General features: G+C 45.0%; 1 protein-coding gene across 1 annotated transcript; it reads right to left on the bottom strand.

The window, feature by feature from the left end:
- Window positions 1-63: 63 nt before the first annotated feature.
- On the bottom strand, window positions 64-13,009 carry LOC124313939 (myosin-VIIa-like). The gene is made up of 31 exons (XM_046778799.1): window positions 12,764-13,009; window positions 12,291-12,404; window positions 11,874-12,020; window positions 11,608-11,792; window positions 11,342-11,463; window positions 11,020-11,276; window positions 10,770-10,935; window positions 10,551-10,681; window positions 10,307-10,491; window positions 10,027-10,237; window positions 9,570-9,950; window positions 9,333-9,488; window positions 8,661-9,254; window positions 8,386-8,592; window positions 8,113-8,316; window positions 7,862-8,038; window positions 7,551-7,774; window positions 7,236-7,482; window positions 6,591-7,166; window positions 6,393-6,510; window positions 6,167-6,293; window positions 5,925-6,088; window positions 5,614-5,804; window positions 3,082-3,206; window positions 2,571-2,823; window positions 2,316-2,453; window positions 1,718-1,900; window positions 1,392-1,593; window positions 991-1,314; window positions 745-914; window positions 64-674 (listed from the first exon to the last, which is right to left on the bottom strand). Exons 1-31 carry the CDS (start codon window positions 12,806-12,808, stop codon window positions 471-473), a joined length of 6,528 nt encoding a protein of 2,175 aa, XP_046634755.1. The 5' UTR covers window positions 12,809-13,009; the 3' UTR covers window positions 64-470.
- Between the last annotated feature and the right edge of the window lie 246 nt (window positions 13,010-13,255).

Below are 13,255 nucleotides of genomic sequence, written 5' to 3'. Positions count from 1 at the left end.
TTTCAACATATCCGTATTTTGTTTTAAAAAATAAAAAAAATAATTTAATTATATATCTATTGATTTCGAGTGTAAAATGCTTTATTATAATTCTTCATTTTTCAAATAACATATACATAAATTTGTTAAAAGACGATTATGAGGGCGATGAAAACTGCAAAGGGGAAACGGGATCGTTCCTTGCTTTTGAGGAGAGCTAGCGAAGCATGCATTGACAATAGTAGACCCCGTCAAAAGCAGATGACCCCGGTGTCAATTAAAAATAATTAAAAAAAAAAACAAAAAAAACACGGAAAACTAGGTAGTGGCAAAATATCGCAAAATTCAGAAACTATTCACAAAGTTGCTAATTCTCGTGATGGAAAATCAATCTATAAACTGACCAAAGGAACGAAGCTCATCTCGATAGCCAACATTTACGTTCTCGTTTGAATGGGATAAAATTGTGAAGAATAAGAGCGAGCAAATTATTAGAGCCGCATGGACTTTTGCTTGTTCATGGTATTCAACATCAGGGAGATGTAGGAGGTGAGCAAGTCGTCCATCTTGTAGCCGAGCGAGGTTTCGCACAGCAATTTCGATCCTCGTACCAGGTTGCCGATAGTCATGTGGAAGTAAGTGTTGCCCGAAGACCAGTTGGAGATGCGCGTGAACGGGTGAGTCACCAAAATGTCCTGCAACGCGATCAATGTTAATTGCGAGTTTTTAAAAAAAGAAAGATAATGGCGGGTGTGCGATATTCACCTTAGTCTGTGGATGGATCAGACAGACTCCGCTTTTGTTGATGGCAATCAAAAGCTGTTCGGGGAAATTGGGCTCGGTCGTTTGCTTGACTTCGAAGAAGGCCGAACCAAACGTTGGCCAGCGGTAAATAATCTTTAGAAAGTTGATCTTGGCGTCTTCGGCACTCATTCCTAAAATGTTCAATTCATAACGATGTGGCGTTAAAGAAAAATGGAATCAAGTCAATCGTTCAATCAAATGTCAAACCTGAATCTTGAGCGTGAGCAGCCGTGATAGTTTTCTTCCAATCATTGTTGCCTAAAAGTTTGATCAGATCGGCCGGGACCAGGTCGCGTAGCATTTGCGGCACGTTGGCCAGCTCGGCTTTGCTCTCGCCGAAGCGGACGCGATAAATGAAAGCGGCCAGACGGATGGCTTCGTCCTTGTTGCAGCGGTGATAGCCTCTCAGCAGTTTAGGCAACTCTTGGTGGAAATGGAAGATGGTATCGGCGTTGCGGTCTTTGCCCGGCACGGTGTTGGTCCACAGTTTCTTCATGAAAAACACTTGGTAGGTGAATTGAGGCGTGATACCTGTCCAGGTCATTAAACATAATAAAGAAAAGGGATAACGATAAAATTGTAGACAATGTGAAGTTTGTGAACGGTACCGTCTTTGGTCGGTTTGGCCTTTTTGATCCAGTCCGTCAAGTGGCGGACGAAATCGAAGAAAAAGTCCTCTTCGGGCACCGAAATGACCTTGTCGGCAATCTTGACAAAGAGACTGAAACCTTCGTCCGACTTGAGTGCCAGTCGCTGCGAGATGCTTTGGCAAAAGTCTTTAGCTCTGGTGGAAGAATCGACTTCAAAGGCCTGGAAATTGCGCATTTTAAAAACATTGAAAAGAGAACAGAAAATATAAAACAACCCAATGAAATTGAAACGATGTTGTTGACACTCAAAGTGAGAGGGGAAAAAAGAAATTCCGAGTATTCACCTCGTCCGTGTCGTCGGGGAAATAAACTTTGTGGAAGATTTGCGTCGTTTTGTGCTGGATGGCTTCCACTTCCACCTGATGAGGCGGGTACTTTCTCTGTCCGTGTCGCAGCGTCTTATGCAGCCGCTGAAGCGAGTCGGTGGCGATCGGATGACGGCGCGTCCGCAAGAATAGCGTCAATTCCTTTTTCGGGAAAAAAACAAACAAAACAGACATGACAAGTGAAACTAATGTCGGGGAGTAGATATCACGCTGGGCGCTGGGCGGCCGCGCCGAGCCCGAAATAAATAATAATAATACAACATTTCAGAAGAACGCTGGGAGCATATCGCGTTGTCGTTTACATCTCACACCTGTTGGACGCAACGTCAAAAAACCGAGGCGACAGATGGTCCGTGCCAAGGTTAAAAGACAAGCAAACAAAACTGCGCCAGCAGATGGGCAGTGTCGAGAAGAAGGAAAACCAACGTCCATTATAGAAAAATGCGGGCTTTTTAAAAATACTTATTGACGGTCTAATGAGATGATATCCGAGAGGCACGAACCCGGACCAAAAACCCCCATATAACTGTAAAAAGTGGAACAAAATCAAACGTACTTTGAGTAGGTTTTGCGAGCAGGCGAACAATCCGGTAGCCAGCCACATCAATTCCCATCCGCGTTCTTCGCTCAATCGATTGCGATTGTCAGTCAGTTGTTTCATGATTTGGCAGTACACCTCGTCTCGTAATTGTTCCTGCATAGTCAAAACACAGTTGGCAGCGATTATTCTGATGTCGGTGAAACGAGTCCAACTCGTTTATTCAGCCCCACGAAATGTTTGAATGGAGAGATGACGAATTTCGGTGCTTACGTGTTTCAAGGGTCCCTCGAAAATCTGGTCGGTCAGTTCATTGGCCGAGCGGGCCCGACGGTAAGGAATGTCACCCATGTACTTCAAACAAGCCTGGAATGCGAAAATGGCTTCGTGACTCAATTCCTCCTTGGACGATAATTTGCGAAGCAGCGGCAGTTTGAGGGGATCACGCGAATGACGCCACAGCTCGTCGTGACTCCCGCGACGAGCCGCCGTCAATCCCTTGGGCACAGTCTTCTTCTGCGGCGGGCTGTATTATAGAATGTGTAGAATAATAATACCGTCGAATTTGATTTTCCCGGTTGTTTTCAAATAACACGTTGGAAAAAGGAAACAACCGATGATGCGGGTTCCAAAAATTGATAAGGGAAAATATAAAGGGGCGAAAAAATGTACTATAGAAGGGGGGCAGCACACAAAATTGTTGGAGATTATTATTGTTTTCTTGTATACAATTTATTCGGGGGGGGAAAGAAAAAGTAATTCAAGCAAACGTGTGGTATCTCACCGGAAGTGATCGACTGCGTACTCCTCCAGGGTGTGCGGTTTCTCCTGCGGCTCCGTCCCGTTGCTGCCCTGCTGTGAAGTCACCTGACGGCGGCTTTGCTCCGCTCCCTCCAGCGTGAAAAGTGCCTATTTTAGAAACAACAACCCAAAAGAATAATAATTATTATTATTCGGCTTTTTTTTTTTAATAACAAAAAACCCACAAGTCCACGCACGTAACGGCAAAACAGAATTTCTTTTTCATGTGATTTTTTGGTTTATTCTATACGTTGCGTCTTGCCTTAACAAGAATTTTAAGAAAACGGAACTAAACAGCTGGAAAATAAAATAGATGTGCGGACACAAAACGTTAGAAATTGTTTGGCAAAAAAAAAATTTGGCTGACCGGCCAGACGGGCGTTCCAGCCGGATAGTAAACCCCATTATAGAAGAACGGGTAGGTGGCCACTTCCATGATCGGCGGCGGTGGCATCAACACTAAAGCCATTGCCGACCAGCTCCTCTTCTTGTTTTTATCTCGTAATAGCCCCTGTAAATATATTTTTCCTCGACGTCTTCGTTTCGGCTCGATCTTCTTTTGTTGTTTTTCAAGACAGATTTTTCCTGACTTTTCTTTGGCTAGTCAAAAGGTTCCGTCTGCTGGCAGAACCGGGTAGACGCACCACTAATCACGCGTTCATGCGTCAGTCATTGTTTTCAACTAACTGTACAAACTTGCCACAAAACACAACACCTGCACAACCTCTCACACACATGTAATAAATACTGGCGGGGGGAGGAGGAAATAGCTACTACAACTGCTATTTGACTGGTTTGTCTTCTTTTTTATTTTTAATTAGCTCAGACTTTAAAGAGAGAAAAAGAGAGGAGCTTTGAAGAAACTATGCGGCCGAGTTCGACGACGTCGTCCCGCCAACTGATACAACCAACCGGTCCCGACGTCCCTTTAATAACACATGGCGCTTGTATATGTGCCCTCAAGTCGTTCGACTGGCTGGATATAATAATTGCTTGTTGTTTAAGTAGCTTGATACGAATAGAGCCTACTACTACGCATTTTTATTTTAAAAAAAAAACCTGATTACTCTAAGCTAATTCACGACTCTGTTACAAATAAAAACCGCCCTTCGTTTGCTCTCTGAATCTCCCGCCTGTTTGTTTATCCGCCTACTCCACTCCCCCCCCCCCCCCGAACGTAAGAGACAAATTGAACGCACAACATAAAAATATATGTCACATCGGTTTCTCTTATAATATTATGGGAGGAGTTTTTCTTATTTCGGTTGAGAGTCTTTATAATACGTCAACTGCTTTTTTCCGTGAGCCAGACGGGAATATTAAATTAGCTGATATGCCAAGAAGAAGAAGAAGAAGAGGGACGAGCACGACGACATGCGCATACTAACGTAATGAGTGTGTCGCTGTTGTTGTTGTTTTTTCGGATGACTTTCTACCACTTATCCGACGATCTTTCTTTTTCTTTCTGACTCTTTTTGTACACAGTAGATATATAAAAATGAGCGAGAGGTTAAAGGTGGCGGGAGAGTCGGAGGCTCACCATAAAACAGACTTCCTTGATGGCATTTGGCGTGTTGACTTTACGAGAAATTTCACTCCTCATTTATTTTGGAGTCGGTAGAAAATAACAGGCGGAATGTCATTCCAGATTTTAACTTGGATAAATTAGAAAGGAGTGGCTGATATAGACACTTGGTTGAACATGGGTCGACGACCATATGATAGCTAATAGTAGGGAAAAAATAATTGACCTCAGCGAAGCTAGTCAAGTGCAACATTTGAACGACTAATAAAAAAGCCTAAATGATTTGAAAAATAAAAATGATGGCGTCTTGGGGTATATTTCGGGTTTTCCTTCCTGTTTCTGTTTTTGAAATTTTATTTTGGCTTCAACTGTCCAGGAATTGTGGAATTAAAGGAGCATGTAAGGAAGCTTCAATGTGTTTTTACGATTATTGCTTATGGGCCGTCGTCGACTGGCCGAGACCGCAATACAGTTGCCCGGATCAGCACAGAAGGGGTTCCGCTTTGTCCGCCAACGATAACCCAACAACACACACACACAGCACACAAGCCAACGGGAATGTCACGGAAACCAAAAAACCGAGTCTCATACATAAGAACCCTGGGCACGCAGAGACCCAAAGTCCAGAGTCAGCAAGAATAATGATGACGACTTTGTCCCAATGATATTTTCAACAACAAAAAGAAGAAAAAAGAACCGGTTAGCGCCAAAAGAATGAGGACACTGTCGTCCCACACTTTCAATTAGACTTCCTTCACAAATAGCTAAAGAGCGCAGACCCTCTGTGGCCGACGGGGAAATCAGGCATGCAATTAGAGCACGTATAGTCAGCCGGCCAATTTTGACGTGTCACCCCGAATAGGCCCCGTGAAAAATCGTGAACAATTTAGCCGAATATCCAGTGTTATTCGAGGAAAAATAAGCGTGAAAACGCGGATAAAAGGTGTGCGCTATTATTGCTGCGCAGCTATTAGACTGGGGGGGACTTACCATGATCTCGGCGGGCGGTTTGCTCATGGCCGGAACGATACAGACGACCTCGGAAGGAAAGTCACCTTGCTCGCCGGTTCGTTCACTTCGACCGGAACACCAGCTGCCACTCAGGACGGCCTCTCCGCGGCTATTCGGGTCCAGCACCACCAGATCGCCTTTGCTCAGTTGCAAGTATGTCGCACCTTCGTCTGTTAATTATTAACAACAAATAAAAATTTATAATTGCCAGCGTGCGGTTTCTCTCTCTCAACTGAGGCGAACGAAATGGCGAATGAACGAGTCGATAGAACTTTCTAAATGATCTCCACCTTTGTAATCTTGCAATGCCACGGCGTACATGGATCGTTTCTTCAATCCCTCCAGGAAAAATTGAACCAAATCGCGAATGTCTTCAGCGTTGGGACTCTGGAAAGTGAACTCTTCCGCTCGCACCGTGCTCAGAGTGAAAGTCTGGCTGAAAGCTTTGCTCGTTCTGCACACACGCAAAGACAAACGATATCAAAATATAATGCCATTACGCAGTTTACAAATGTTAATAACGACGACATACTTTTGAGAAGAAATCGACGTAATTTCAGGGAATGAAAGTTCAAGCAGCACTTGCTCTTGATCGTCGACGACGTACACTCCCGTCCAATTGACGGCTATAATCACGTCGTTCTTCGGCAGGTTAGGACCTATAAACAAGACGTGTAAATGGGGGTTCAAAAAGGTGAACTGTGAGTTTACAATAATGGGGCCGGGGGAGGGGAGAAACGAAATGAATTGATGTGTACCTGAAGAGCGGAAAGCCTCGTAAAAGCGAGAAAAGAGTAGCGGCCATTTGAGCTTGGAATAATTGACAATGTCCTCCTTGACCCGACTAGAAGGAACTCGCTCTTTAATGTAATAGCTCTGTCAATAACCCATAATAAACAGCCATTAGAATGAAGTAAAATTAAAGGAAAAAGTTAGGGACCTTAAAAAAGTAATACCTTCTTCAAAGCGGCGTTAGTTAGCTGGGCCCATCGGTCAATGGCCTTGTCTCCGGTTGAGAGACAGTAATCGGGAATGTAGTTGGGCAACAAGGTGAGCAATCGATCATTGCTGATGTCGCTTCCGTATTCGATAAAGTACTGCTGGGCAGCAATCATGGCCAGGTCTTCCTCCTTGTCGCAGCGGTACTCGCCGAATTTGACGCCGCGGACCACCTGCTGGTAAATCAAATTGGTGGCCGTCGTGTCTTCGGTCGGGTCGTGCCAAGGAGCGAAAATCTCCTTGCGGAAAAAGAGCCGCCACGGAGCGTTGCGCTCCTGGGCTCCTTGCTCCTTGGCGTACTGCTCGCACTGGGAAATGGCGTCCATGACGTGATCGCCGCCGCTGCCCAGCGACGACACTTTGTCGAACAGGGCGATGTACAGGGAAAATCCAAATTGATCCTTGAGCTCGATCTTTTCGGCCAGTTGGTCGCACAATTCGCGGGCCGTTGTCGCCGAATCGGCCAGCAAAGTCTTGGTGTTTCCGTCCATGAAAGTGATGGGCAACATCAGCGGTTTCTTCGATTTGGTGGCCTGAAAAATAATTGAGAAATGGAGTCACGATCTGTTCAAATTGGGTAAATGTCGAATGATTTAGATTACCTGGAGTTCTAACCAACTAGGCGGTTGGTTGCGGGTGCCGTTGTTGAAGGTGCGGGCGAGACGCTCTTCGCAATAAGGCGCATAGCCGGGCGGTCCGTCGCGAATGAAAGCGCGCAGGTATTTGATAAACTTGTCGGACGGAGCGAAACAGCCGACGCAGAGCGACAAGAGGATCCATCCGCGTGCGTGACTCGATTTCGACGGATTGTTGGTCAGCTGTTTGCAAATCTGACAGTAGATTTCATCCCTATTGCACACATAAGGAAACAAATGGAATTGACATTCAATAATAGAATAATGGATTAAGGAAATTACCTCAATTCGGCGCGCAGAATGCCGTGTCCGATGATAAAATGAAGTTTCTCCAAGTTGGAAGTGGGTCGTGAATCGAGCCACGAAGTGTACGATTCCGTCGTGTAATCTTCTTCCTGCAACTTGCGCCGCACGTCGTCTCCGAGTTTGTTCTTCCGTTTGAGCGTCAAAGAAACCAATTTGTGGCGAATGGAACGCTGTTTCGAAGTGCCTTTAGGATAGGCTTCCTGTTAATGGGCGTAATAAAAAAAAAACACGCCATTTAAAAATGGTTGTCGTCGTTTCGCAAGCTCAACATCTACCCGTAGTCGTACCGATTCGGCGCTCAAAATTTGTGCGTCTTGGAAATCCTTGGTGCGGATGAAATTGCGGCCGAGCGTAGCCGAGACGCGAGTCATGACTGAAGTGTTGTCTCGCTCGGTCGAGTGATATTTCGGCTCAGGCATGTCGCCCATGAAGCGGAGAATAGTCACCCACAAAGCCAATGCCGCCTACACGATTCAACACGGAAGGTGGAAACAAAAAATTAGACACATTTTATATTTTGACTGATTTTTCATTTTACCAGTTGATCGCCCTGCGTTTGCAGAGAGAGAAGGGAAGACTTGAGCGGTTTCCTGGAATACTGGTGAGTGGCGTTACTCTGGAAGAAAGTGGCGGCGAATTTCTGGAAACGATATTCCGACAAATCTTCCGTCGGGCCCATTCCGGTACTGGGCGGAATGGCCAGCATCATCTCGTTCTCGTCGCCCTTCTTGATGGGAATATTCTGCGCGCCAAATTCGAAATTTTAAATACCAGAAACTGAATCAATAGAGGGATAATATAATGAATTTACCCATTGCGGCTTGCCTTCCGTCTCCTTCTCCCTTTCGTTGCCGGAATCTTGCGGCAATTTGAAAAGATCATCGATGTAATTGTCGATATTCGATGGCTCTTGCTCTTTGATGGCCGCCTCCTTCATTTTCTCGCGGTTGCTTTCCAGTTGTTGACGATTGACTCGCTCCGTTTCACGTTGTTGACGTTCCATATCCATCAGCCTCTCCTGTTCAAATAAATAATTAACAATTAAATAAACTGGACTAGAGGTTGGAAATCAAATTGATGTCATACCCGGTAACGTTGGTCAGCAATTTCCTTGTAGCGTTTGTTTCCGGCTTTCTTGAGCTCCCGCTCTTCCAGGTCGCGCAAGCGAAGAGCTTCCAGTCGATGTCGTTGTTCGTGTTTCATATTCTTGTAGTTGCGTTGAGCGATCCTCCGCCGGACGTGTTTCTGGATGACGACGACTGCCCGAGTCTTCATGCGGAATTGACGACGGATCAAATAGCCGCGGCAACGGGCCTGCAGGCCGACAATGTGGCCGCGCAAGTGCTGGAAGCGATGAGACAGGATTCGAGAGCGGATGAGAGCCTGCAGCCGCAGGAATCCGCTACGCATTTCCAGGTAGCGCTTGCGTTGGGCCTGACGTCTCCACTGGCGTTGAATGACTACAGCGGCGCTCCTGAGGCGAACGTAGCGACGTCTATGAATCCATCCGCGGATGCAACGCTGGATGATGACCAATTTCTTGGTTAGGACTCGATCGCGCTCCTGTTCCAGGAACAGATCCTGGGCATCCTTGAGAAAGACTTTGGTCTGACCCAGTTGGTAGTCCGTCTTTCCCAGTGTGGCCGAACAGATCCTGGCCGTCGCTTGCCTACAGTCCACCTGCAATTAAAAATCAATTGATTAAAAAAAATCTGCAATAATGATCATTAAAATTATTTGATTATCAAAAATCGTTACTCTGTGAGGTGGTGGGCATCCAGAAATGAGGAATCGATAACGTTCGACAAATTCACGGAATGTGTGGCGAATAGGATAGCCGGCCCGCCGGATACGAATCGTTTCCATCATTCCCGAGTAGCGCAGTTGACGACAGCATAATTCACGATCGAAAACCTGAATTTACCCGAAATGTTATTTAATTATTTGTGAATTGAATTGATTTTTTAAAATGGGAAAAAATTTATTTGATCGTACCATCGATTGTTTCAGCTCGTTGGGTTTAATGCAACGCACGAAAAATGGCTGACAAGCGCTGAGAGTCCGCATGAGCGAGTCGAGCGATTTTTTGAACTGGGCCGACAGAGTGGGCGCCTTTTTGCGGGTCTCCGAGCCCATTGAAATGTCTTCGGCGAATAGCGTTCGCAGAAACTTGTTGGACGTCACGTGGACCAACTGCATCAGATCGGCGCTGAAAGAATCTCGATTCTTGTCCAGAAATCCTCTGGCGTCGTAAAACACGACTCCGGCGAAATGATTGAAACCGAACGAGGCCTGCAGATCGGAACGAGGTTTCACGTAGTTCCTGTTGCTGCCGTGAGTCTTGTTCAACTTGGCCAACATGGTCTGGTCCGTGCCCTGGAAAACAACACGAATTATACAAAGCCAATTAATAACGAAAGACAATTATTTGAAATTAACCGACTAGTTATACCTTTGGGAATTTGGATTCTTCATCGATAAGTGCCATGATGTTCATCTGTTTAATTGCGATTAAATCAAGCGAGTCTTGATTGTCGACGAATTCGATGTGCTGCCAGCTGATATTCTCCTGATTGTATTCCTCTTGTTCCAACTTGAAAATGTGCCGAACGAAGAATTGCTGCAGGTTCTCGTTGGCGTAGTTGATGCAAAACTGTTCGAAACTTTATTCGATCCAAAAACACAAATTAGATTCCGCCATTTCAACTAGTGTCTAGTCAATTCTTTAATACCTGTTGATGCTGAAATTTTCGAAACCAAAAATGTCCAGGACTCCGATGGAGCTCGTGTCCATTTCGTCCGATTTGCGGATGGCACAGTTCAACTTGGTAACAATCCAGATGAAGAGTCGCCCGTAAATACCTTTAGCAAAAGCATCTCGAACATCTACAGCTTGCACTTTGGATAACCTCGATACCTGTAAATACATTTCAATTATGTCTGTCAAATGGGAATTCAATTTCAATACTAACTGACCACTGAATCTCCCTGGGCGAAAATGGTTTTAGTGGTAAGGGCGTCAACCATCTCTCGAGGATCGACACCCAGCAACTTGGAGACGCGAATAGCGTTAGAAGGATCTGGAATTTCACTAGCGTCCATATTGCCTGGACAAAGGGAAGAATGCCGAAAATGTTTCCAACGTTAATATTTTGTTTACCGAGTCGTGAACAAAATGTTAAATAAACTTCTTACTGATGACAACTCCTTTGAAGGAAACGTTTCCCAGGTGCAAAAGAGCGGCCAGAACTCGAAGAATGTCGGAAATTTCCGGCTCAGTAAAGAGCAGGACTTTCATGGCCGATCGGATTTCGGCAAATTCATTGGCGTCGTTCCTACCCTGGCACGTCGTGCTGTTGCCCTGTAACATGTTTTAAAAAACCCAACTTTGAACGCATTCCACTATATAACAAATACGATGGGAATAATTTGAACTTGTATATACCCCAGTGAGGTATTTGTATTGGCTGGCATCCGTCAAATCGAATTTCTGCTTGTCTTCTTTGGTCATGCCGGCCAGCATGCAATAAAAGATGTGATAGTTCCTCTCGGCAGGATTCTGGGCCACAATGCGCGATTTCTCCAGCAGGTACTGCTCGATATTGGCTCCTTCGATCGTGCCGTGTTTGTTGAAGCTGATGTCGATGTACTTGCCGAAACGAGACGAGTTGTCATTTCGCACCGTTTTGGCGTTTCCGAACGCTAATTAACCAAATCAAATGACGTCATTTGAGACTTTACAAGGGGATTTATTTATAAATGAATACCTTCCAAGATGGGATTAGCTTCAAGGATTTGCTGCTCGATCCACGAATGTTTCCCGCTAATGGCCGCCAGGTATTGCAAAATCAATTTGGTACTTTCAGTTTTACCAGCGCCAGACTCACCGCTGATAACGCAATAAGAAAAGAAATAAATGATTTATCTCGGGTAACCCAGGTGTGCGCTGAGAATTGAACATATTGAAACAACCAAGACGAAATGGAATTTCGACCGCAATTTCATGTAATCTCTGAAACAATTCAAGTCTCACCTGATAACGATGCACTGATCCTGTCGAAAGCGTTTCATTTGAGAGTAGCAATTGTCGCCGATGGCGAAGATGTGCGGAGGCAATTCGCCGATTTTCCGCTCCCTGTACATTTTAATTTGCTCGGCCGTGTAAATGGGCAGAATCTGGTAGGGATTGACGGCCACCAGAATCGAACCGGTGTAAGTCTATTACCAAAAAATCAAATCAACAATTGAGCATGATCCCCTCTCATCAAAATGAATCAACGAAATGAGTCTATGACGTACGTATATGATGCTTTCATTGTAGCGAATGTGCAGATTGCGCAAGATACCAGCCTCGTGCAAATCACCCAGTGAAATCATATCCTGGACGCCCTGAATGGACGTCGGATGCATGGCTTTGATGCGTCGTTCCGGCGTCAGCCATTGTTCCTGCGCAATTTAATTTAAGAAAATGTGACACACAATTGTGAATGACACTTTTATACAAATAAATACACAAGAAGAAGGAGAGGAGAAAGGGAACCAATTTGACGTTGTGACGTTCTAAATTGCTCTTATCTGTGTGGCTCAGCTCGAAACTTGCGGTCACCACTCATTTCGAAACGGTTTGAAACAAAGGGTGGGGTGCTGTTGCCTCACCATTTCGTGCTGACGGCTGATGGGGAAAAATAAAAGACAAAAAGGTGACATAAGACTTACTTTGCCATCGTCGTCGACGACCTGGATCCGTTTGCCCTCGGCCGAAACGACCCGGGCACCGATCGCTACATCGAATTCTCGTTTGGTGCTGGGCTCGATCCAGACATAGTCGCCCTAATAGAAATGAAATTAATTATCACATTTTTAAAACGAGCAAGTGTCATAACATTTTGTTATATTTTTCCATCGAAATTGGAACGAATCTCCACGGGGGGTGGACTTGGTTCACAGAGAAAAAAAAAACAGAAAAAAATGAAGTTGTAACGGGATTGTGGACGAAGCAGAGCGGAGGATTGTCGTGCAATAAGAATGGGACATTGACATGATCATTGGCCCGTATGTCCACCTTCTGTTTGGCAAAAGGGGAAAACCGTGCTGACCTCAAATAACAACAAAACACATGGGGGGAGCAGTTTGGAAAGTTGGACGCGGCAACAAGTGCCCACCAGTTCTAGGGAAAATTAGGAACTCACGTAGGTAAGAATCTGATTCGACGAGCCATCGTCTTCTTCCGACATCTTTTCTTCCAGCCGCCAACGTTAATCTCGTCTTGACAAATAATGGCGACAACACAGAGAGACCATGGACGATCGTGACTTGATTGAACTACAATCAACGTATGCCCTTAATTTCCAAAATCAAAACTTTCACTCTGTCGAATAATCAGAAACTTGAGAATTCAACCGTCGTCAAACCTTCAAACTCGATGCGAACAAACTGTCTGATGTGATAACGGCGAGCAGGGAGAGGCCAGCACACCGTTTTATCTCTATTTCCCAAATGATAAGGAAAAAAATGAAAATGACTCAAAGTTCACGTGATAAATCGGCATTCATTATTCGACGTCTAGTCCAAACACACATTACGTATCACAAGGATTGGGGAAAAAATCCCCCCAACGAAAAAACATTCCTTGTTTGATTGCATTCTCTTTTATTTTTCCACTTATTGCTTGGCTACCGCCC

The sequence above is a fragment of the Daphnia pulicaria genome, chromosome 10 (genome assembly GCF_021234035.1).
Source record: "Daphnia pulicaria isolate SC F1-1A chromosome 10, SC_F0-13Bv2, whole genome shotgun sequence".
In the NCBI taxonomy this organism is placed as follows: Eukaryota; Metazoa; Arthropoda; class Branchiopoda; order Diplostraca; family Daphniidae; genus Daphnia; species Daphnia pulicaria.
The sequence above is the reverse complement of the archived record's forward strand: the minus strand, read 5'-3'. Positions and strand labels throughout refer to the sequence as shown.